General features: G+C 47.8%; 1 protein-coding gene across 1 annotated transcript; it reads left to right on the top strand.

Moving 5' to 3' along the window:
- Nucleotides 1–1,895: 1,895 nt before the first annotated feature.
- DBR1 (debranching RNA lariats 1) lies at nt 1,896–23,478 on the top strand. Its single transcript, XM_084815483.1, has 8 exons — nt 1,896–2,109; nt 5,504–5,628; nt 12,216–12,296; nt 13,892–13,977; nt 15,602–15,826; nt 17,194–17,274; nt 18,131–18,276; nt 20,736–23,478. The coding sequence occupies exons 1-8, from the start codon at nt 1,910–1,912 to the stop codon at nt 21,403–21,405; spliced, it is 1,614 nt and encodes a 537-aa protein (XP_084671609.1). The 5' UTR covers nt 1,896–1,909; the 3' UTR covers nt 21,406–23,478.
- Nucleotides 23,479–24,537: the final 1,059 nt, after the last annotated feature.

The following is a 24,537-nucleotide window of genomic DNA, read 5'->3' as shown; positions in this document are numbered from 1 at the left end:
AAAACAATTTTAAATCTGCTCCCTGATTAACCTGGGGCACTTTTTTCAGTTGATCAGAACATTTTTAATCTGTTAATCTAACTAATTAACTGAAGTTTGCATCCCTGAAGGAAAAATAATGGATCTGTTTAGGGCAGGGATGGGGAACATGTGGTCCTCCAGATGCTGGTGGACTGCAAGTCCCATCAGGCCTGGCCTTTCCCCATCTATTTTAGTGTTTCTGCCTGCGGTGAATAATTTTAATTATCTGCTCTTTTAAAAACATTTTATACCTTTGTTATGCTGATTTATGTTTTCTTGTAAGCCCCTTTGTTTCTGGTTTGCAGAGCAATACAAGATATACAATTTTCGTATATATCTATATATATATATACACACTTTTGGGGTGGGTGGAGCTCACTTGGGATGAGATGGCCACAATATGCTGTTTCTTATTTATAAGTTATACAGTTTATCTCTCTAACACTACATGTGCTTTCAAGGTAGTTTCCAGTGTTGGTCCTACATAGAATAGACCCACTGAAATGAATGAGACTTCAATTAGTCACAATTAACTAAAGTCCCATTCATTTCAATGGGCCTACTCTACACAGGACTAATATTATTTTATCTTGGCCTTCTATTGCTATGACTGCTATTGTTGCTGTTAGTGCTGTTAACATCGTCGTTGTTTTATTGTTGTTTTTATCACTTTTAATATTTTAACTGCTTTTAGGGTGCAGTCCTATGCAGATAGGCAGCTACCTCCGAACTCGAGTTCGGAGGCAGCTGCCTATCCAATGCAGGGCAAAGGAAGCATGGAGGGATTGTTCCCTCCGCGCTTCTCCTGCCCTGCATTTCTGGCTAGACAGCTGATTTCAGCTGTCTAGCTGCAGGAGGGCAGAGCGGGGGAGGCAGTTGCCAGAGAACACATAAGATGTGCCATACCAGCATTTCCGCCCTTCCCACCGCGGAATCCCCCCCCCCCCGAATGTCCCATTTTGGCTGCTTTGTGCTCCTCTTATGAGCACGGAGTTGCTCTGCGTGCCTGCGAGGCAACATGGAAGGGGGGGGGGGGAGGTCTATTCTCTGGGAACCAACCTCAGAACTTGGGCTTCGAGGTCAGTTCCCAGAAAACCAGATATCCCATGGCTGTCTAGCCTCTCTGACTAGTGTCCATAGGATTGCTCCCTTAGGTATTTTATTGCTGTGAGCTGCCTTGGGAGGGCTTCTGCCCTGAAAGGCAGCCAAGAAATATTTTAAATAAAAAATAAAATAAATTGGATGCTACCCATTTGTTCCTAAACTTTATGAAATGTTGGTAATATCTTTTTAAGGAGAAGTTTTGATGTTCATTGCTGTCATGAGTTTATATTTAATAACAACAATGTTTAACATTTATTTATTGTATTATAAATATTAATATTATTGGGATTAAATATAAACTCATGACAGCAACGAACATCCAAACTCCTTAAAAGGATATTATAAAAAAAAAATCATAAATTTTAGGGGCAAATGTATAGTACGATAATATCTAATAATAATAATTAGTACAATTAATGGCTATTAAATAATAACAATAATGGAGAAATATATTGCACATATTTTTTATTTCATTTATTTCATTTCTATACCGCCCAATAGAAAATTACGAACAACGAGAACTGCTCCTGAACACGTTTCTGCCTCATTCCCAAAATGATCCCGCGGCGGAGCGCTCCGCGCCGCGTCTCGCGGTCTTCTCTCTGGTCGGCGTGCAAGGAGGGCGGCTTGCCTCCCTCCCCGCTTCCCGCGCATGGGCAGAAGCCGCAAGGGACGTCGGTTGTCTCGGGACGCCCTGAGAAGAGCGGTCAAAATTGGCCTCTCCGAAGGCGCCTGCGTCATAGAGGCCGGGCCGAGGGCAGGGCGCATGCGCAGGGGCCGGACGATGAAGGTGGCGGTGGCCGGGTGCTGCCATGGCGCGCTGGACAAGATGTACGAGACTCTGCAGTGGCTGGAGCAGTGCCGCGGCCAGGCGCTGCCGGACTTGCTCCTCTGTGCCGGAGACTTCCAGGCCGTCCGCAACTGGGCGGACCTGCGCTGCATGGCGGTGCCGGCCAAGTATCGCGTCTTGGGAGGCTTCGCGCGGTGAGTCGTCCTGGAGGAAAAGGGCGCGGGGGGGGGGGTGGTGGTGGTGGTGGTGGTGGTGGTGCGGGGGAAGAGCAGGGGTTTCCGGACGGTTCCGCCCCGGAATCCTTTTTGAAAACCAGGGAGGAGCGCGTGAGGAAGAATGAGGAGAAGAAGAGCCCCTCTGAGCACGTGCAGAGTGCATTTCCCCCCTCACCGCTGGTCACAGGAAGGTTTTACTTATTTGGTTAGTCAGCATGCGTGCGCGCGTTTGTTTTGTGTATGTGTGTATGTATGTTGCTTTAAAGTTTCTAGGCTGCGAGCCTGTGCTGACTTAGCTGGGAGTCAGCTCCGTTGGATTCAATGGGACGTACTTCTGAGTAGGCATACGTAGGATTGTGCTGTGTGTGTGTTCAGTCGTTCAGTCGTGTCCGACTCTTCGTGACCCCATGGACCACAGCACGCCAGGCCTTCCTGTCCTGCGCTCTCTCCCGCAGCGTGCTCAGGTCCATATTCATCGCATCGGTGACGCTATCCAGCCATCTCATCCTCTGCCGTCCCCTTCTCCTTTTGCCTTCAATCTTTCCCAGCATCAGGGTCTTTTCCAGGGAGTTTTCTCTTCGCATTAGGTGGCCAAAATATTGGAGCTTCAGCTTCAGTATCTGTCCTTCCAATGAGCACTCAGGGTTGATTTCCTTTAGGATGGACTGATTTGACCTCCTTGCAGTCCAGGGGACTCGTAAGAGTCTTCTCCAGCACCACACTTCGAAAGCATCAATTCTTCGGCGCTCAGCCTTCCTTATCGTCCAGCTCTCACCGCCATACAGTATATTGTTCTAAAGTTCTAAATTCCAAGCGGCCTTGAGGAGCTTTTTCTGGCTAAAAGGCGACTCGTGAATTTGGCATTGTAGGCAGTCTTTGAGCTCCAGGGCAGTTTCTAATCATGAAATTTGGCTCCCTGCACCCAGATGGATGGGTGTGTGTGTGTCTGTGTGTGGAGTAGCTACATCAGTGAGTAAAGGGAATAAACTCTGAATGTGCTCAGAGGCACTCCCTTTTTGCTATTAATTGATATGCTCAAATGTTAAGTCCTGGTACTGAAAACATGTTCCAGGACTGAACTCAAATGAAACATGCTGGGAGGGATAACAATCTGGGCAATTTTTTTTTTTTTAAGGGCAGATGTTGGTCCCTTGTTCTGCCAAGTAAGGGTAGGAAGTCAAAATGTAGTTAAAAATTTCTAGTTTGGAGCTCAGATTATGCAACAATATAGTCTCTCTCCCACAACCCCTGCCCCCCTCTGTATACCACACACTGGATTGTGCATGATGCTCCCTTGAGAGCTTCCCTGTTGTAAACAAAAAAGAAATATGCTTCTGATTACTGGGTGGGGGGAAGGAGTGCCACCTCTTTGCATGTTCAATTGTGGTTTTGTAGCCCATTTCCCCTGCAGGTACAGAATATCCAACATTGTATGCATTAGTTCTGCTCTTTGGTTGTGCAAACAATAGCCTGGGGCTGGAAGTGAAATGTTCGCTTTGGACAGAACTCTAACATCCCAGTCTTGGGAGGAATGGGGGTGAGGGCAGGTTGACAGGGGCCCTTGGCCTTTTCACCACCAAGTCAGGCTTGTCCATCTATTAAATGGCTAAGTGTTAAAGAAGCACCAGCTGTTCCTCAACTAACAGCATTACATGCAAGAAGGAAATCCATGGGCAGAAAGGGGCAGTGGGACCATGCTGCTGCCCCCCCCCCCCGGGCACACAGCTTCCTTTCCCCACCCCTGATGTCTGCATGTTCCTTGCCCCACACCTGCAGGGAGAAATTTTATACTGATAGAATTCCACAGGAACTGGAAACTGACATGCACAGGGGTCCAGCAGAAGTCCAAGGGTGTGGGCTTTCCCCCTGCTGATCTCAGTGCATGGATGTCAGAGGTACAGTTGTCTGTGTGTGGAACCCCTTCATGCATATAACACATGAAAGGGGCTTGTGTGTTAAAATCTGACATCCCAGTTAAAGTGGGACAGGTAGCTTTAAATGGAGCCCTAAACATGTGTAATATGCCATAAGTCCTGTTGCACTTAGTGAGACTTCTGAGTAAATATGCTTAGGATAGCAAATCATTTCCTACTGACTTATGCACAATTCTGCTGCCTTTCATCCAAGCATTGTGTTTCAGGTTAATTCAGTGTTTATTAGGGACAGTTAACACTCTGCTCAGCGATACTGTATGTACAGTATGCCATGTGCTGCACATAGGATATAACACGTGATGCATTTGTGTATGTGTATATTTGCCTGATTCTTGTGATTTCACACCTCTTATAAGTGTGGCAGAATTGCAGAAATTGGGGTTGTGTATACAGCTACACACATGTACACACATCACACATTTGGTAGGTTTTGCTGGAAGGCTGCATGCTTGGATGTACTGCGTACAGTATTGGGCCTATACTTCATATAGTTGTTCTACCTCCCTTCTATTTATTACATCCTTCTAGTTTACTATAGGTAAAACCAGACAACAAACAGGCAGAAATCTGCCAAATTCGTACATTCTCTGTGGACCACATTCTTTGCTGTTCCCATAGCTCAGTAATAGAGCGCATACTTCGTATGCAGAATATCTCAGTTTCATTCTCTGGCATCACCAGTTTAAAGGATCAGGTAGGAAGTGATGAGGAAAGCTTCTGCTTGGGACCTTGAAGAGCTGCTACAAATCAGAGGAGACAATCATGGGGTAGATAGAAAAATCAATCTCTGAGGCCTTCCTCTGACCACCATCTCCAAGGGAGGCTCAGAAGGTGGCAACAAGGGAGGGGGACTTTTCAGTGGTGGCCCCCTGATTGTGGAATGATCTCCCCACTGCAGCCCGCTTGGCGCCAACACTGTCATCTTTCCAGCACCAGGTTAAGACTGTCCTCTACTCCCAGGCATTTAATGGCATATGGTAGGGCATTTATGCCAGCTATTTGAACAGGTCTAACATTTCATTGAAAATGTTTTTAGCTGTTTAAATTGTTTTTAAATTTTGTATATTTAGAATGTTATGCTGTATTTTCTCTTGTGAATTATTGTGAACCTCCCAGAGAGCTTCAGCTATTGGGCAGTATAGAAATGAAATAAATACATACATACATAGTCTGACCGATAATAAAGCAGTCTGCAAAATTCCTATGATCCACTGCTTCCACTTTTCCCATGGCTCCTGAGTTTGGGAAACTCTCATCCTGTATTGTTTATAGGCTTGTTACCAGTCAGATGCAAAACCGTCTAATTCCCAAGGCATTTCCCGCCCCTGCCTCCCTTTCCATTCGGTTTATTAACAGTGGGCCCATGGCAGGAAATGTGAACAAGCTGGATATTTAATACCTGTGACTAAGACCGTGGGGTTTTGACTGTGTCCTCCCAGGTATTATTCTGGAGAGAAGAAGGCTCCTGTCCTGACCATCTTCATTGGGGGCAACCATGAAGCCTCCAATCACTTGCAAGAGCTGCCGTACGGCGGATGGGTGGCGCCAAACATCTACTACCTTGGTATTAAATTTCATTGCCTGTCTTGACAGAGTAGAATGTGAGTGGGGAGCTGAGGATTTAGGTTCAAGCTCAGCTTGCCCTGATGGAGTAGGAAGAAGGAGTATATGCTGACGGGTTGCTGGGTGTGTGTGTGTGTTTCTGGATGAAAAGAGAGATGAGACCGTTATTTACTATTTGTTACGTTTATATCCCACTTTTCCTCCGAGGCTCCTTGGTTCTTCTCTCATTTTATCCTCACAATGATCTTGTGATGTAGGTTAGGCTGAGAGACAGTGGCCCATGGTAACCCAGTGACCTTCATAGCTGAGTGGGGATCTGAAGGAACCTGGATCTTCCCAGTCCTCGGCTGATTGTTACACCACAGTGGTGAAGAATGTAGCCAGTGAGGAAATCCTCAGTTTGACAGTGCAATCCTATACACGTCCACTGAAAAGTAAGTCCCATTGAGTTCACTGGGAATTACTCCCAGGTAAGTGGTTATAGGTTTGCAGCCTGAATGTCACCTCTGCCATGGGGCTGGTTCAGACATCACATTAAGCCAGAATTATTTAGAATTCTGTTTTATTGGGAATGAACAAGAGTGGTGGTGTATACTGCTCGATCCCTCTTGCTTGGCTCCCCATACAAACCAGGGAGCCTCTCTCCATGCTTTGTTTAGAGTTAAGTCCAAACCAGGATCTCTGGCTTGTTTTTCCCCTGACAAGCCAGAAGCATAAAGCAGGGATGGTTCTTGGCTTGTGATTCTGGCTTGTTTGGAAAGGAACAAGCCAGTGATTCCAGTTCAGACCTAAGGCTAAACATACCATGGACTGAGCTTCCCTGGTTTGTTTAGCTGCTCCTGCTGGCAGGAGGAGCCAGATGGGACGGTCAAGCACGTCAAGATGCTGACGCGTTCACAGTAAGTCAGAATTTACTGTGATGTGCAAGCTGGGCTACAAACTTAGCGGTTTGCCTTAGGCAGGCTGCTTGCTCTCAGCCTTATCCCTCCTTGGTTCTATCTGTATGAGGATAATCTTATGTATGTGTTTTGTAACATGTGCATAGTGGTCCAAATGCCTCTTTAAAATAAAATAAAATAAAAGTTTATCATTTTTTAGGGAAATATATAATATATAGAAAAGAGCCGCAGTTTCATGTTACATATTTCATATAATTTAAAAGAAGAAAAATTCGCCGCCGCTGCCACCACCACCAGGCCTTCCTTGTGGACTTCTGCCTGGCAGACCGCCAGTCCCTGCAGGACCAGGCCCCCAGGTACCGAGCCAGCTGTGCTGCTCCACCTGCCCCTCCCTGGAGGGGCTACATAAGCTGGCTGGCTGAGGTGGCCTGGGAGAGCCAGGGCCTGCAGGAGAAGCCACCACCACCACCACCGGGGAAGAGGCGTGCTTGCAGCCGCTGGGCCTGCTGCCGCCGTTGCTGCTACTACCGCCACCAGGCCTTCCCTGTGGACTCCTGCCTGGCATTTTTAAGGGGATTTTAATTGTTTTGTTTGTTTGTTTTATTTTGTTGGGGGGGATTTTGTTGTGTTTTTAGGGGTGGGTAGCCTGCCTGATAGGCAGGAGCGAGGGGGCATGTGTCCACCTGATGGAGGCAGTGGGGGGAGTGTTGGGGGCCAGAACATACCGAAGCTGGGCGGCAGGCGCTGGCGGAGCGCTAGGGGCAGGCCATGCCAGGTAAGGGGAACGAGGGAGAGATGTGTAGTATCTGTCCCCTGCTCCGGGCCTGTCCAGAGCCAAAGGATGGCTGGGGGAGGTGTGACCCCATCTTCTGGCCTTCGTTTGCTGCTCTGCAATGCCAGGTCTGTTACCCAGAAAACCTCCCTCATCCATGATATGATCCTGGATGAGGGTGCAGACCTGGCATGTATTACGGAGACCTGGCTGGCCGAGGCTGCTGCTCCAACCCTTGCAGCCATGTGTCCAGCTGGATTTTCGTATGCACAGCAGCCGAGGGCTGGGGATCGGGGAGGGGGAGTGGCTGTTATCTACCGAGAGTCCTTGGTCTTCACCAGACCCCCTCTCCGGGAGACCAAGGTTGTTGAGTGCATGTACTGGAGGTTGGGCCCGAAGGGCAGTCTGGGGATTCTGCTCGTGTACCGTCCACCCCGCTGCACGACTGACTCCCTGGCCGAGGTGCTTGAGGTGGTCTCTGATGTGTGTGTGCAGTCCCCTAACTTACTGGTGTTGGGGGACTTCAACGTACATTCGGAGGCCATCCTCACAGGAGCACCTCGGGACTTCATGGAGACCATGGCCTCCTGGGAGCTGCACCATATTCTAACTGGGCCCACCCATGTAGCCGGTCATGCACTAGACCTTGTGTTTGTTTCTGGAGAAGCGGGGAGTGATCTGGAAGTCGGGGGTATATCCACCACCCCCTTGTCATGGTCAGATCACTATCTGGTGATGTTGGACTTCTCGGTTCCACAACCCCTCCGCAGGGGTGGAGGACCCATTAAAATGGTCCGCCCCAGGCGTCTTATGGATCCAAATGGATTCCTGAACGCGCTTGGGGATTCTCTGGGGCATGCCAACGGCCACTCGGTCGAGACCCTGGTGGGTGGCTGGAATGCCGCAATCACTGGGCATTAGATCAGGTGGCTCCGAAACGTCCTCTCCCCCTGAACAGGGCTCGGACTGCACCATGGTTCAATCCGCGGTTACGAGCTCTGAAACAGGAGGTGAGACGGCTAGAGCGCCGGTGGCGGAAGTCTCGCTCCAAAGACGATCAGACACGGGCTAGAGCTATATCTTCAGCCTATCACGTGGCGGTGAAGGCAGCAAAAAAGGAATATTATGCTGCCTCCATCGCGTCTGCAGAGTGCTGCCCCAGGAGGCTGTTCCAAGTGGTCCGGAGCCTGGTCGGTCCTGTGGCTCCGGAACCACTGGAGCATTCTAAGGCCTCCTGTGAGGCTTTGGCAAGGCACTTTGCAGATAAAATTGATCAGATTAGGTGTGTTACTCTGCACACTGTGGATACAGTTAGTGAGCAAGAGGCGGCCTGTGGCAAACCGGTTTTGTGGGATCGGTTCCAGCTTCTTCCTCCTGATGAAGTGGACAAGGTGCTTTCATCTGTAAGGCCAACCACCTGCTTACTTGATCCTTGCCCATCTTGGCTCATTATGAGCTGCAGAGAGAGACTGGGGGAGGGGATCAAGGCGGTGGTGAACGCCTCCCTTGAGGAGGGAGTGATGCCATCAGCCCTCAAGGAGGCAGTGATAAGACCGCTCTTAAAGAAGCCCTCCTTGGATCCTCAAGTTCTGAACAACTTTCGCCCAGTCTCAAATCTGCCATTTTGGGGCAAGGTGATTGAGCGGGTGGTGGCGGTGCAGTTGAAGGCACACTTGGAAGAAACTGATTATCTACACCCATTTCAGTCGGGCTTCAGGCCTGGGCATGGGACAGAAACGGCCTTGGTCGCCTTGGTGGATGATATGAGGAGGGCTCTGGATAGGGGTGAATGCTCCTTCCTTGTTCTCCTCGACCTCTCAGCGGCTTTTGATACCGTTGACCACGGTATCCTCCTGGACCGCCTGGAGGGGTTGGGCATTGGAGACACTGTATTGCGGTGGTTCCAGTCCTTCCTCTCTGGCAGGTACCAGAGGGTAGCACTGGGAGAGGAGGTTTCGGACCCGTGGCCACTTACTTGTGGGGTGCCACAGGGTTCCATCCTCTCCCCGATGCTATTTAACATCTATGTGAAGCCACTGGGGGCTATCATCAGGAGGTTTGGGGTGCAGTGTCATCAATATGCGGATGACACGCAGCTCTACCTCTCGTTCAAATCTTCACCAAGGTTGGCCGTAGAATCCCTGTCCAAATGTCTGGAGACGGTGAGTGGCTGGATGGGGAGGAATAAGCTGAAGCTCAACCCTGACAAGACCAAGGTACTTTTGGTGGGAGACAAGAGGAGGCTGAGGGATGTTGACCTGGTGTTGAATGGGGTACAGCTACCCTTGAAAGACCAGGTCCGCAGCCTGGTGGTCATTTTGGACTCCCAGCTGTCCATGGAGGCTCAGGTGTCAGCTGTGAGCCGGACAGCGCTGTATCAACTCCATCTGATACGGCGGCTGCGCCCCTACCTTCCCGACCATCTGCTCCCATCGGTAGTACATGCCCTGGTCTCCTCTCATTTAGACTACTGTAATGCGCTCTACATGGGGTTACCCTTGAAGACGGTTCGGAAACTGCAGCTGGTACAGAACGCGGCGGCTCGCCTGATTAAAGGCAGCCGCCGGCGAGATCACATCACTCCAGTGCTGAAGGAGTTGCACTGGTTACCAGTTGTTTTGCGGGCCAAATTCAAGGTGTTGGTTTTGACCTTTAAAACCCTATATGGTTCCGGCCCAGCCTATCTTAAGGAGCGCCTCCAGCAACACCAGACAGGCCGCTTAACAAGATCAGCCTCGGATGGCCTTCTCTCTGTCCCATCAGCCAGGACAGCTAGACTGGTGGGGACGAGGGAGAGGGCCTTCTCTGTGGTGTCCCCCACTCTGTGGAACTCCCTCCCTAGGGAACTCCGTCATGCCCCCTCTTTAATGAGCTTCCGTCGTGCATTAAAAACGTGGTTGTTCAGGCAGGCATTTGGGGTGGGTTAGGGTATTTTTTTAAAAAAAAATTTTATGGTAAAATTTTATTGTTTATGGTGGGTTGTACATCGTCCAGAGTGGCTGGGTGACCAGTCAGATGGGCGATTAATAAATTTAATAAATAAATAAATAAATAAATAATAAAAAAAAACCAAGTTCAGTTGTCCAATAAGTAACATTTATAACATGTCAAGTGACTCCTATCCACTGGAGAGTGTGCCTTTATTATTAAAAGACTTCCATATTCGGACAGAAACAAATCAAAACACATTGTCTGCCTCTTAAAAAAAAATGTATGTAGGTAGTTAATTTAGCTGTTACAGTATAATCATGCATTTTCTCCATTTTATAATGGGGATTGTTTGTTTCTTCCAAAGTTTAGCATGGCATAGTCTTGCGGCTGCCATCCAATGTGATGTCAGCTCTTGTTGCTGCTTTTGGCAGGTTTAAGTCAATAGGAAGAGTGAAGGATCTAGGGCCAATTCTGCCTTCTGACCTCAGGTGTCCAGTGTGGGGAACTGCTGATCTCTGAACATGTGGCCAAAAAGACACTTGCCTCACCATATGCATTCATGCATGCATGTGGCCAAAAAGACACTTGCCTCACCATATGCATTCTATTTATTTATTATTACATTTGCATCCCACCTTTTCCCCCGAAATGATTCTAGGACGGCTTACTTGGTCCTCCTCCTCCTCCTCTCCATTTTATCCTCACAACAACCCTGTGAGGTAGGTTAGGTTGAGAGCCAGTGACTGGCCCAAAGTCACCCAGTGAGCTTCACGGCTGAGTGGAGACTAGAACCCAGGTCTCCCAAGTCCCAGTCCAACACTAACCATTACACCACACTGGCTCTCCAGTGTGCATGTTACAAAATGCACACATGTTTCTCTGACAAAGAGGTTCTTTTCCATGATATGCTGGGGGGGGGGGTGTCGAAGTGGGGGAGGAGAACATGCACTTTTAGTGATGAGTAGCCATTGTCCTTGGGCGAGTCCGTGCCATCCACATCTTGTGCTGGGCCATGATGAGCTACATGTGTCTGGGTCTTGGCATCTCTCTCCCATTAGCCCCAGGGGGCTGGCATCCCTTAGAGCAGCCTTCTGCAACCTGGTATCCTTCAGATGTTGGACACCCGCCCTCATCAGCCCCTGCCAGTTGTAGTCCAGAACATCTGGAGGGCACCAGGCTGGGGGAGGCTGCTTTAGCGGCTAGAGGAAGGACCATCTGAGCCTTGTGCAATCTGCATGGGTCCTATGTTGAGCTGTGCTAAGCTGTGTACGTTCAGGCTTCAGATCTCCCCTCTTGTTTTAAATGGCTAGCTGCTAGCAGAGTGAGACATCCTTAATTCCATGCCAGCAGTGAAGGGGAGGAGGTGAAAGGTGCCAGGCTAGGGGTTAAGCAGCAGTCCCCAAATAATCACTTTTCAAGGTTTAGGATGCAGTCCTGTAGATTGCACCCTTGGTGATCGAAAGCTCCAGAACTTGGAGGTTTCCGATTATCCAATGCAGAGTGGGAGGAGCGCAGAGGCAATCTTTGCTTCCCCGTCCTCTCGCCCTGCAGATACTGTTTTTTAGCTTGTCTAGCGAGGGCACTTCAGAGGGGGAGGGAAGAAGGCTGGAAGAAGCTCAGGATAACTCCGCTCCAGTCTCCTCCCTGCCCACCTGCCAGTGCGCCCCCTTTTCCTCTTCTCCAAGGTTGATTTTCTGACCTCAGAGGGCAGCTGGCGTGGTTCGCTCTGCGCCGGCTATGAGGGGGCAGGGGAAGGAGGGTGGATCGCCATACTAAATCAGCATGTGGAAAAGACTATTTAACAATCAACTCGTGTGGTTTGTGGTTATGGTTTAAGGAGCAGAGCTGGCCCATGACTACCAGGGGATGGTGGACAGCCTCTTGCGTGAGATATGCTTTGGGGATCAATTTAATATGTTGTCAGTGGCATTCATGAACAGTATTGAACTGCTTATGTTTATCAGCATGCCTTTTTTCCTGTTTCAGGTTACGCTGGAGTCGTGAAGTACCGCGGGGTGAGAATTGGCGGTCTCTCTGGCATCTTCAAATCTCATGATTATAGAAAAGGTATGTTTAGGTGTAATGTTGCAGACTTGCATTTTAAACAAATGTGCCACTCTGATTTTTTGTAAAGCTCTGCCCTAGAGTGAGTTGTGGAAGAAAGAAATGTTGAGGTCTGTGCTGGTAGCTGATTCTGAAGCCTGGTTCAGATGTACTTGGAAGCTATTGTTAACAAACAAGGATCTGAAACCATGGTATGATCTCAGTTTGTTTGAACTAACCACAGTTAACATAAACCACAGTTAAAATAAACCACAGTTTCCTGTCTTTGGATGTAATGAGAAACTGCAGTTTATTCAAAACATGTGTCCTGAACTTACCTGATGAACCTTTTCTTCTGCCATGTAATAGGTTATTTAGATGAAGTGGCTCGTTGCGAGGTAAAACTCTTCCTGAATTGCATGGTTCATGATTGCATGGTTGGACGCCTCCCACAACACAAAACAAAAACCCTCCCTGCAAATAGAATATTTGATATCCATGAGAAAGAGTCCTAGTCTAGCCTACCTTAGGCTTGCATACTATTCTTCTGTGAGAGCCAGTGCTGTGTAGCAGTTAGAGTGTTGGACTAGGAGACCAAGGTTCAAATTTCCATTCAGCCATGAACCTCCCTAGGCCAATGAGCTTTAGGCCAGTCACTGTTCCTCAGCCCGACCTACCTCACAGGGTTTGTTGTTGTTGTTCAGTCGTTCAGTCGTGTCCGACTCTTCGTGACCCCATGGACCATAGCACGCCAGGCCTTCCTGTCCTGCGCTCTCTCCCGCGCTATTGGGAGGCTAAAATTGCTGTGCAGGGAGAACGTATGCCAGATTGAGCTCTTTGGAGGAAACACTGGCTGGGTTCATATTCATGCTAACCCACACTCAGTGGTTGAGTGGGGGTTGTTGCTGAACCATGGGTTATCGTGTTGTCTGAATGCAGCACATTTTCTGCAGGGTGGCTTGTTAGCCATGCAGTGTGGCTTATGTTTCTCGAACAAGCTGCCTTGAGAGCCCATGGCTTGTTATTGGCTTGTTCAGGGTTGTTCACAAGCCACACTGCATGGTTAACAAGCCACTCTGCAGAAAATGCGCTGTGTTCAGACAACATGACAACCCATGGTTCAACGACAACCCATGGTTCAACGACAACCCATGGTTCAACGACAACCCATGGTTCAACGACAACCCACACTCAACCACTGTATTGTGTATTGCGTGAACCCACTGGGTATAGATTAAATAAGTAAAATATGTAGGACTTGAAAATCTCAATTGGGAGCATATAGTCATGCAGTGCCATCTAAAGTGGTACGATCCAGGGACACTTTTGCCGTGTGATGTCCAGAGAGCTTTTTAATCGAAGGGATAAAATAGGTTTGTGTTCAGGTACTTGGACTTATGGTGTAATCCTCTCAGTTGTTGTCCGGACACAGTTATTTTTAGCGTTGGACACGAGTCCTAGCACCAAAGTATAAATGATGTTCTCCTGTCAGTGTTTGACCCTGATTGGTCTCTTCAGTTCTTGCTGAAGCAGGGCGTGAATAGAAATGCCTTTGGTAGCACAGCTTTCATCCTTTATAACCATTTTGGTTCAGTTCACTGTTCCTTAATTTGTTTCAGGTCACTTTGAGTGTCCGCCATACAATCAGCAAACAATAAGGAGTGTCTACCATGTAAGGAACATCGAAGTCTTCAAGCTCAAGCAGGTTAGTGTACACCTGTTTCTAAATCAGCCTTCTTCATAGCCCCCCCACCCCTGAATGTCCCCACCATCAGAGGTGAGGTGGGTGACCCTGCAAGAGAGGCCCTTCTTGGTGTTGGCCCCCACTTCCCCTGCTGCACAGCTGTAGAACACTCCCCAGAGAGGTTTACCTGGCTGCTTGCCTTGTTATCTTCCCAGTACTAGGCAAAACCATTCCCTCCCGCCATGTCTCCCCCTGGTTTTAAGGCTCAATCCTATGCATGGCTGGCTGGGGCATACTGGGAGTTGCAGGCCTGTTTTCTGTCTAAACATGCATAGGATTGTGCCTTTAACTCCTTTTGAAATTGGTTTTATGCTGTTTCTAGTTATTATGTAGTTTTCAGATGACAATATTTCCTGGAAAACCCACGTCGTTGCTTCTGCCCTGGATCTCAGCTGGGGTGAGGGATGGGAGTTCATCCCTATTGTGCTAAGCCTTTGAAATGGCAGGATGGCTCACCGGATCCCACTGAACTGGCTAGATGTGTCCTTTGATATGCATGGGGATGTCCTCTGGGGTCACCAGTTGTTAATGCGTGATTTGTTATCCACGACTAGAGCTGGGTCAGAGGAAGGGCAGACAGACCTTTTTTTTAGCAGTGGCTGGCTAGACTTAATGGTCTAGCTGCATTCAGCTAGCACGCTAAACTATGCTTTAGCACAGAGATGGGCAACTTTGGGTGATCTGGGGGCCAATTCCCACCCACTGCAGGCTGTGCTTCTGCCACCAGCAGCAAAATAAGGCAGAAGAGTAGGCTTGTTTCAAGCTAAATTCGTCTCCTCTAAGCCTCCATAGCTGCTATGGAGGCTTAGAATGGGCAAATCTAGCTTGTTTTGAATTTGGTGGCAAACCACTACTCCCCCCCGCCCTTTTTCTTTATCAAGGGGTCTGCATGCGGGTCACATGTTGCCTAACTCTGTTTCAATGAGATGTAACAACCCTTGCCTACTCCTGGGCTTCTGTGATTCCCTCCCTCTTGTCCTGGGCTCACACATTCCTTCTCCTGTGCAGCCAGGAGGGGTTCAGAAGCTTTTGCTTTTGTTCTGAGTTAACCTTGGTTTGTCGTGTTGTTCAGACCGACAAGCTGTGGTTAACATTAACTATGGTTAGTTTAAAACAAGCAACTTCAAACAGTGGTTTCTGAAGCTGGCTTGTTTGAGCTAACTAGTCAACTGCAGTTCCGGGTTCAGGCAACATGGAAAGCCATGGTTAATGAAAAGCAAAATATTCCAAACGCCTCCTCCTATGCAGGCAAAGAGGAGGAGTGCAGGACGTATGAGCCCAGGAAGAGACCAGGCTTGCTCACATCTCACTAAAGCAGGGGTGGGAACCTGTGGCCCTCCAGATGTTGTTGGACTCCAACTCCCATGAGCCTCAGCCCGCCTAGCCAGTGGTCAGGGAGCATGGGAGTTGTAGTCCGATGACATCTGGAGATCAACAGGTACCCCAGCCCTGCGCTGAACCATAGTTTAGTGCGACATCTGAACACGTCCAATATTTTATCTACCCTGACATCCTGTACTATGGTTCTGGGACTGGCTCCAGTAGCCGTGTCTCATTTGCAGTGCTTTAATTTTGGTTTGCGCAGCTCAAGCAGCCGATGGACATATTTCTGTCCCACGACTGGCCAAGAAGTATCTACCATTATGGAAACAAGACATTGCTGCTTAAAAAGAAAGCCTTCTTCCGCTCAGAAGTGGAGAGCAACACTTTGGGGAGCCCCGCTGCATCAGAGCTTCTGGAACACTTGCAACCCACATACTGGTTTGCGGCACATCTGCACGTGAAGTTTGCAGCTTTAATGCAGCACCAGGTAAAGAAACAGGGCTTTTTGCTTCACATCAGTTGAGGTATGTATGTGTGTGTTTTGGTGGTGGTGTTTTGTTTTTGTTTTCTGTTTGTTTTGAAATGAAGGCTGGAACACCAGAGAGGTGTAGTGGGGGAACACCAATATAAATTGCATCAGAGTGACGGCTTATTGTACTTGATGACAATCTCTTGCAAACTATAATATGAGTTTCCCAGAATAATGGCTTGGATCCTGAGTTCCCTTCCGTAAATGGAAGAGCTCCTTCCATTCATGGAAGAGCTTGTGATCCGGCAGAGGATCCTACTGATGGAGAAGGGGTGGGGGAGGCAACTTTTGTCGAAAGCCCCCCCCTTCCCTGCTTTCTCTCATTGAGGCCCCAATCCTCCAGAACAGATTTTCAGCGCGCTCAAAGGGTTTTAGGAGAAAGGCAAAGGTCGCCTCACCGTTCTTCCGGTGGGGGCATCCCATGAGTGGAGTGCCGCTCATAGGACACTCTCGCTGGCAGAAAAGAACTCTGGATCCATGCCAGTGTAGTTAAAATGCCTGGACAGTGACCAGATCTGTGTTGTGCTGGGGACATGGTACCTTTTCTTGTTGGCAGCAGTTTCATCATAGCCAGCAGATCAGCAGAAAAACACAGAGATTCCATCAATCCATTTGTGACACTTTTAGGTTATGAGACTTCTCTTTTAGGATATGAGACTTCCGGCTTTGGACAAGAGATGTACTCTGTGACACACACACGCACACCCGGCCCCCCATAACAAAGAAATAACAGGAAAACCTCAGTTTTTGTTGTTGTTGTACTTTGAAAATAAGACAGTTGATTGACAGATCATTCAAATTCTCATATTTATGTCTCTTTATTTAGTAAATAGTCCTCAGTCAATTCAGCTTGAAGTCCTAGAGTTGGATGAAACTTAGGAGCACACCATGGGATGATATACTTTTCACGTTTCTTTGCACTGTTGCTATAAATAAGCTGGACTTCTTGCTTTGCTCTCCAAAGCTTTCTAGTTTTCTTGCTATGTTGAGATTTCTATAAAACCAAAAATGATTGATAGTTTTTTTTTTAAGGATGCTTTTGGAAGGCGCAGTAGCTCAGTCGTAGGATACAGTGACTGCCAGTCAGTTCAGGCATTGCTGGTTCAATCCCTGAGATTGCCAGTTAAAGGATCAGGTAGCACTTGATGGGAAAGTTTTCCACTTGAGACTGGAAGAGCTGTTCCCAGTCAGAGATGGAACTGGGCTAGGTGGAATAGTTCTTATATTCCTAGATATACATCAAATCAGCCTTCTCTGTGTAGGAACAAATACTGCCTTTCAAGCTGTGCTACATGTTACGTTTCCCCTCTGTTCTTGCTTTGCAGGCCACTGACACCGGGGTGCAGCCAAAGGCGACAAAATTTCTGGCCCTGGATAAATGCTTGCCACATAGAGACTTTCTACAGGTAAAACTATCATGACTTCTTTGTTTGGTGTATACCAGCCATGCTCAGTCTGGTGCCTTCCAGATATGTTGGACCAACTCCCATAATTCTCAGCCAGCATGGCCAAAGGTCCAACACATCTGCAGGGCTCCAGGTTGGGGGAGACTGGTATATATTATCATCAGACCTAATATATCATGAAGTTTAGAGTCTTCTGTAAGAGGAAAACTGTGGTCAACCAGCCACACGTGCGTATGGGTTAATTCCTGATTTAACCTAATAAATATTTTACAGCAGGGGTGGGGAACCTTTTTCCTGTCGAGTCTACATTGCATCGGTCAACACCTGTTGGAGGTCTGCATTCCAGTAGTGGACAGCCTTGGAAGTGGGAGTGGCCAGAGCCAGAAGTGTGCAGAGTTAGAGATGCGACACTTACTTTTGTTCAGTATGCAGCAGGAAAAAAAAAGACGCTTGCATCCAGGCATTCTGCCTTCTTATCTTGTGCAAGGCTGCCTCTGTCAGCTTTGTAGTTGGGGGGCAGAGTGGGATGGAGATAAAAATACCAAGAACCCAGAGTGGGGCTGGTGAGGGGCATGGCCTGTGGATATGGGGTGTGGCCTGGGGAATGTCCAGAGATCCAGATTGAGAGGCCTAGAGATCTGCATTTGGCTCACAGGCCAGAGGTTCCCCCAGCCCTGCTTTACAGCCTGGCTTTAGATGTAGTGTTTCATGGTCCATCCACACCGAAAGGAGAGAAATGCAGTCTAGCAAGAGTGGTGACACTTCCATCTGCAGTGATCATGCCTTAGTTTGACAGCCAGGCCCTCCCCCCTTGAAAAGACCAAGAGCTCTTCCTAATTTCTCATTGTTTTCTAAGATTGTAGAGATTGCACATGACCCCAATGCCCCTGACTCTCTGGAATACGACCCTGAATGGATTGCTATTCTGAAAGCTACTAACAGTCTCGTTAACGTGTCTCCGAATTCCTGGAATATGCCTGAAAACAATGGACTCCATGCAAAGTATGTAGAATGTGTTTATATGTATAGGTATTGATATGCTGCTTTTTGACCCCATGCAGGACCCCACTGTGTCTTGCAAACAGAATAAAACAGTAGCAGTTCAATTTAACACAAGCAGCTACGTTATTACAAAGAGCAACATCGCAAAGAAAATTCTGGGAGCCTTTCTACAGAAGGCTTTTATTTTGCACTCGTGATTGCCTGCTCATGGTAGTTTGTGAGTCCTTTAGAGTCCTCCAGGGCCTCTCCTGCTCTTTGCAGCCATTTCCTCGACTTATTTTAGATCAAGGAAAGTGTGGTCGTATTTCGAAATGATGGAACAAAGCTCTTATCTGTTTGCACAGTTCTGTTATATCACAGAGCCATGTAGTGGTTGTGTAATGAAACATATGAGGAGAGGCTGAAAGAGCTGGGCATGTTTAGCCTTGAGAAGAGAAGACTGAGGGGAGATATGATAGCGTTCTTGCAGTACTTGAAAGGTTGTCACAGAGAGGAAGGCCAGGATCTCTTCTCGATCATCCCAGAGTGCAGGAATAATGGGCTCAAGTTACAGGAAGCCAGATTGCGGCTGAACATCAGGAAAAACTTCCTGACTGTTACAGCAATACAACAATGGAACCAATTACCTAGGGAGATAGTGGGCTCTCCCACACTGGAGGCATTCAAGACGAGGCTGGACAGCCATCTGTCAGGGATGCTCTGACTTGGATTCCTGCATTGAGCAGGGGGTTGGACTCGATGGCCTTGTAGGCCCCTTCCAACTCTACTATTCTATGATTCTATATAGAAAGGCAGAGAAAGAAAACCACTGGAAAAAAACATATGTAAAGGAGCTGATCTTAATCCCGCAAAGAATGCAGAAGCAGAGTCCTCGGTAAAGGTGCAGATTAAAAGCCACATGCAGAAAAGCCCTGGGGATCAGACACAGCATAAGAGGCACAACTAAACAAAATAGTTCTAACAATATTTCTGAAGGCTGGGTCAGTAAAGGACTGAGTGAGCCTCCCAAGGAGAGTGAGTTCCAAAGGTTAGACTCCAGCACTAAGAAGACCCTGTCCTGTGTACTTGCCAAGCGTGCCTCAGATGGTGATGGGACATAGAGCAGAGCCTCCCTAGAAGATATTAACAAGTGGGCACAGTCACATGGCAGTAGGTAGTCCTTCAGATATCTTGGACCTAAACTGCATAGGGCTTTAAAAAGTAGCCAGCCAGCACTTTGGATTTGGCTTGGAAACCTACTGGAAGCCGACAGATCAAATAGTGACAGAGTTTGCACACTCTGAATAATGGGTCCCTGCCAACAGCCTGGCATCATTATTTTGAGCCAGCGGTGGTTTCCAAACAGTCTTCAAAGGCAGCCCCACCCACAGTGTATTGCAGTAGACCAGCCTGGAAGTAATCGAGAAGTTTTTGTGATGAATTCTTATTCATATAGATGAATTTGTCTGACAGACATCCTCTTTTATTATTACATATGAATTTATCTAATTCCATTTTAAAGCCATTTAAACAAGTAGCGATCATCACATCTTGACCAGGTTCAGATGATCAGTGGGAGAAACAATGCAGCATTGGTTGTTTCCCCCATGCGTGCTGATCATGTGACCAGATTTCCCTAATTACCTCCACTGTGTTGCAGGTTGCTGTGTTGAACACGGTGCAGCCGTGGTGACTTTTCACCTACCCTACAACCCATGGTTTGCAGTAGGGGTTGTAGGGCGAGTGAAAAGTCACCAGGCTGCGCCATGTGCTGGGTTTGGACGACATAGCAATCCACTGTGTGGGGAATTAGGGTAATCCCGGTCGTGCAACCGGCGTGTGTGGGGGTGGGGGAAACATCCATTGTTTTCCCCTGCCGATTGTCTGAATAACCCCTTTATATCGACGAGTTCCACAAATTAATTACAAGTTTTGTGAAAAAGTCCTTCCTTTCATCCAGGGGTCAACAAATCCTGACTTGCCTTGGCAGCCTGCGAAAATTTGTTGTCACCACAACAGAGGGGGAGGGGAGAGGGCCTTTTGGCATTACACTGAGCTTGAGACCCAGCATAATGGGGGTGGGTTGGTGGACCCCTGCCACCCTGTACAGCAGAGAAGAGAGATGGAAGCTCGTCCCTCTTCAACTGAATCTCAGATATTCAGGAAGTAGCAGTGCATCTCATTGCTTTCCATGTATGTTCAGGGCTCAGTGCAGTGGCAGGGAGGGCTTCTACCATTCTGTGTTTCTGAGATTAGCCTGGCATGATGAGAGTCCTCTCATTTCTTCAGGCATGGAGTCAAGGGGTGGGAACAGTGTCTGAATCCATGCTCTTTCCAGATATGTACTTGCCAGTGGCGAGCTGATGAGGGCATTTGCGGATCCTTGCTTTTTTCTGCCCTGAAACTTTTAAGATACCAGGTGCAGAGAGGGAATTAGCCTTGAAGTCTAACTGAACCTCCCTGTGTTTGACCTCTTGTAGATGGGACTACACTGTTACAGAAGAAGATATCAAGGCGTTGTTGGAAGAGGCAAACCACGACCTTCAGGTTCCACATAACTTCAGTGCTATTGTTGCTTCTGATGGCACAAATAAGACCCAGCAACCTAGGGAACCGGTTCATACAATCAATCCCCAGACCACGGAGTTCTGTGCCCGGTTTGGCCTTATGGACATTAATGCTAAAATCCAGCAGTTAAGAGAAGAGAAACTGTCACGCAAAGAGGAGGAGGAGGAAGAGGTAGATAGTACTGGATCTGCAGAGGAGCCCAGTGACTATAATACAGACGTTTCTGGTTTGTCATCTACTATCAACCCTGATGAAATAATACTGGATGAAGACAGTGCTGAGGAAGATCCGGAGACCACCTCCATGGGCCCATCACCCGACCACCTTGGTAATGTCTCTACAGCTTTTTCCGACGTCAGGATCATGCCAGATTCTATGACTGTGTCACCGAATGATACTGTGGACACCGCAGATGTTGAATTGGAGAAATCAGGTGACGGAAACCAGGCGGAAGAGCAAAGCCCCATCGAGAAGCCCTTGAAGCGGATAAGTGACGAAAGCAAAGTAGGTAGTGGTCCAAAGAGAATTAAAAGGCGGAACCAAGCTATTTATGCTTCCAAAGATGAAGATGAAGTGGAATAAGACCTTTTGGTGACATCACCGGGGGGTTGGGGGAGTCTATCTAATTTTTGGTGGCTTTGGAAGATTTTGCAGAACTCTATAGTTTTGATACTTGTAACAAAAAGCCCTACTCTTTTTTTACAGCAGCTTTTATAGTAAATCAAATATTTTATTGAGCACAAATATTGTTTTGGCAGAAAGAACTGTAAGCTTTTGTGGACCAGAAGCTAATGCAGAATCTGTTGCATTTTTACAGCGGGTTTCCAGACAAGAAGATAATCTTTTATATTTTAATACAGGCTGGAAAAGGAATATTTCTAGATTTGATGGAGCAGGTTCAAAGTGGTTCAGCTTCATTGCCTCTCAAGCCCCCCCCCCCCCCCCCCGCCTAGCAATCTGTATCAATTAACTCTTAAGGTCGAATGTCACGTTCTGTCCGGACAAATATCACAAGTTTTAGTTTTCTCATGTGATCCCTCTCCTTTCTCTACTCCTCCCTTCCCATTGGTGATGGTTGGCTTATGCCACTAGTAGATAACCAAGTGCCCTCCAGATGTTTTGGACTACGAATTCTATAAGCCCTGGCCCACATAGCCAATGGTCAGGGATCATGGACACTATGTCTAAACATCTGAAGAGCAACAGTTTGCCTGTCTGTGGCTTACACCATGACAGCTTTAGGAACGGGTGTGGGAGAGTTCCAGCTGTTAAATCACATTAAGGATGCATTCAGGGGGGTGCATTTTTACCATGGGAAATTGGGAAAGTAAAATAACTTCATGAGCAGTTGACCATGTCAGCAGTGAAACTTGAATTTGGGACAGTGGTAATGGCATGATTTTCCAGGGTAGTCTGTCTGTAAATAAATTTGTCTTTAAAAAACCACCACCACCTAGTTTTTGGACTTGCTGCTCATGCTGTGTGGAAAGGAAGACCATGTCTCTGTGCATTTATGCACCAGTCACGATGACTTAGGTCTTACACATTTTTCAGTTCGGAGATCATGGTAAACCATTGTTTAGTGTGACAAGAATGAGCTGCAGCGAGCCTGGAGCCGGTGTGAGCACATTTGGATATTTGAAAAGCTGCTGTGGGCACCACCACAAAATGGCTCCCATGGTGGACATGGCTAAAGAAATAGCAAGGTTGAAGGGTGGTGGGGAAGAAAGAGCAACACCAAGGGCTGGGTGGGGAGAGCATCAGTGATGTAGTAAATTCTGAAGTACAGCACTCTTCATGACAGTCTCCACAGCCACTCCCCCAAGGAGAGTCCAAAATCACAGGCAGCAGTGTTGATCCTTACTAACAAGCCAGTTTTTAGGAGTTCTCATTTGCTAGGAGCAGGTCCTTCGTAAAACTAATGGGTCTTAATTGCTCATTCAAGACCAAGCCATCCCCAAATATTTTACAACGAATAATAGATTGTTGCTGGGAAAATTCATTTCTTCCCAGCTACTGTGAGGATTGCAGCTAAGCTAAGAGGGAACAGAGAATTGGGGCAGGGTGTGTGTGGTGACATCAGTGTCCCTGCTAATAAAAAGTGCTACTGCTGTGGCCCTGTCAGCTCTGGCACCACTACACCACTGGAGAGCATATGAAGGGGAAAGGGCTGTGGGCAGAAGATGATTGGGCGGGGCCAAGAAGCAACTCTTTCCCCCTCTTCTTGCCCACCAAAAGCTATTTTAGTTCAGGGGAGCCTTGTGCCCAGTAACTTTTCAAGCTTAAAAAAAAATTATTTCTTAAGAGCCTGGGAGTGGAAAGTCTTGTGGGTGCAGTTGAGGCTGTGTGTGTGTGTGTGTCCAATAGGGATGCTGGAGAAATTCGAGACGGATTACAATGAGTTTGGATTTCTAAGAATCCAACCTGTGGAATCCACTGTGGACCAACCCCCTCTGGCTGTGTGGAGTCTGTGGACTTTCCGTTCTTTAAAAAAAAAAAAATTCCCGAAATTTGCGCAAATTTATTCATAAGAAAATATGCACGTTTCTGCAGAGACTGGTAAATATAGTACATGCGGGAAAGTTGCATGGAATGGGGGACAGTGTGCTAAATGTTACATACTAACGTAAATTATGTAAATTGTTGCAAACCCGCTTTCTGAATTATTTGCGTATTTTCTGCATAATGAAAAAAAAATTGAATCTGTGTGCGAACAGACACTGGTATGAACGACACCCCACAATCCATGAAACACACAGGTTGGATTTCACAAAATCCAGACATTCCTAGTCTCCAAGGGTGTGATTATGCCCACAGGCACCATGTTGGAGACCCCAGTACTAAACTGTGGCTTAGTACTACATCTGAACGCACCCATCGCCGACTTGAGTTATAGAAGAATTAATGTCATAACCAGAAGAAAACAAGAACAAAAAAACACCCTGTATTAAACCAGATTTTTGGAGAAGGATTCCTGTAAATTCTCTCAGGCTCCCTTCAGTGAGGGTGAACATTGCAGATATGCCCAAAACAGAACAACACCCCCCCCCCCCAACAATGTAGTTTTCAAGATGCACGAGCTGAACAGCCGCCTTCTTAGTAAGACAGGTTCCAGAGAGGTGGCTGTCTTAGACTGTTACAACAAAACCAAATCCTGTGGCACTTTTAAAGATTAAGGGTGCAATCCTATCCGGATAGGCATCCGCCTCAGAACTTGGAGGCGACCGCCTATCCAAAGCAGGGCAGGAGAAGCACGGAGGGGATCGATCCCTCCGTGCTTCTCCTGCCCTGCTTTTTCTGCTAGACAGCCGATTGTGTCTGTCTAGCCGCGGGAGGACGGAGCGGGGAAGGAGGCTGCTGTACGACACATTGGATGTGTCATACAGGCAGCTACTATCTCCCTGCCCCGGAACGCCCCTTTCTGGCCCTTCCGTGCTCCTCTTGCAAGCGGGGCTGTTCTGTGCTGCCTCCGAGGCAGCGTGGAAGTGGGGGGAGGTCGGTTTTCCGGGAACTGACTGTCAGGGTGGAAACTGAGCCGATAGAACCCCAGAGCAATTCTGATTCTGAGGAGGAACAGCAATCCATGGGAGAGGAGCTCACTCATCTCTCACAGGCACAGCAGTTGGCAGAGATTCCTCCTGCCAGCATTCCTGGGATAGATAGTGACCCTGGCAGTGAGAGAGTGCTGGAGGGGGGCTTGCTGGACGCTCGATG

Source organism: Heloderma suspectum, chromosome 10, assembly GCF_057233095.1.
Source record: "Heloderma suspectum isolate Gila_16-S chromosome 10, 16-S_ref, whole genome shotgun sequence".
NCBI classification, from domain to species: Eukaryota; Metazoa; Chordata; class Lepidosauria; order Squamata; family Helodermatidae; genus Heloderma; species Heloderma suspectum.
Note: the sequence above shows the minus strand (reverse complement) of the source record. Positions and strands in the feature narration are given on the sequence as shown.

Bases quoted from the DNA above. Each gene is read 5' to 3' on its own strand.
- DBR1 (XM_084815483.1), top strand. From the start codon at position 1,910: ATGAAGGTGGCGGTGGCCGGGTGCTGCCATGGCGCGCTGGACAAGATG. The intron at 5,629-12,215 runs GTATTAAATTTC...TTCCTGTTTCAG, and splicing joins GCCAAACATCTACTACCTTG to GTTACGCTGGAGTCGTGAAG. The intron at 18,277-20,735 runs GTATGTAGAATG...GACCTCTTGTAG, and splicing joins AACAATGGACTCCATGCAAA to ATGGGACTACACTGTTACAG.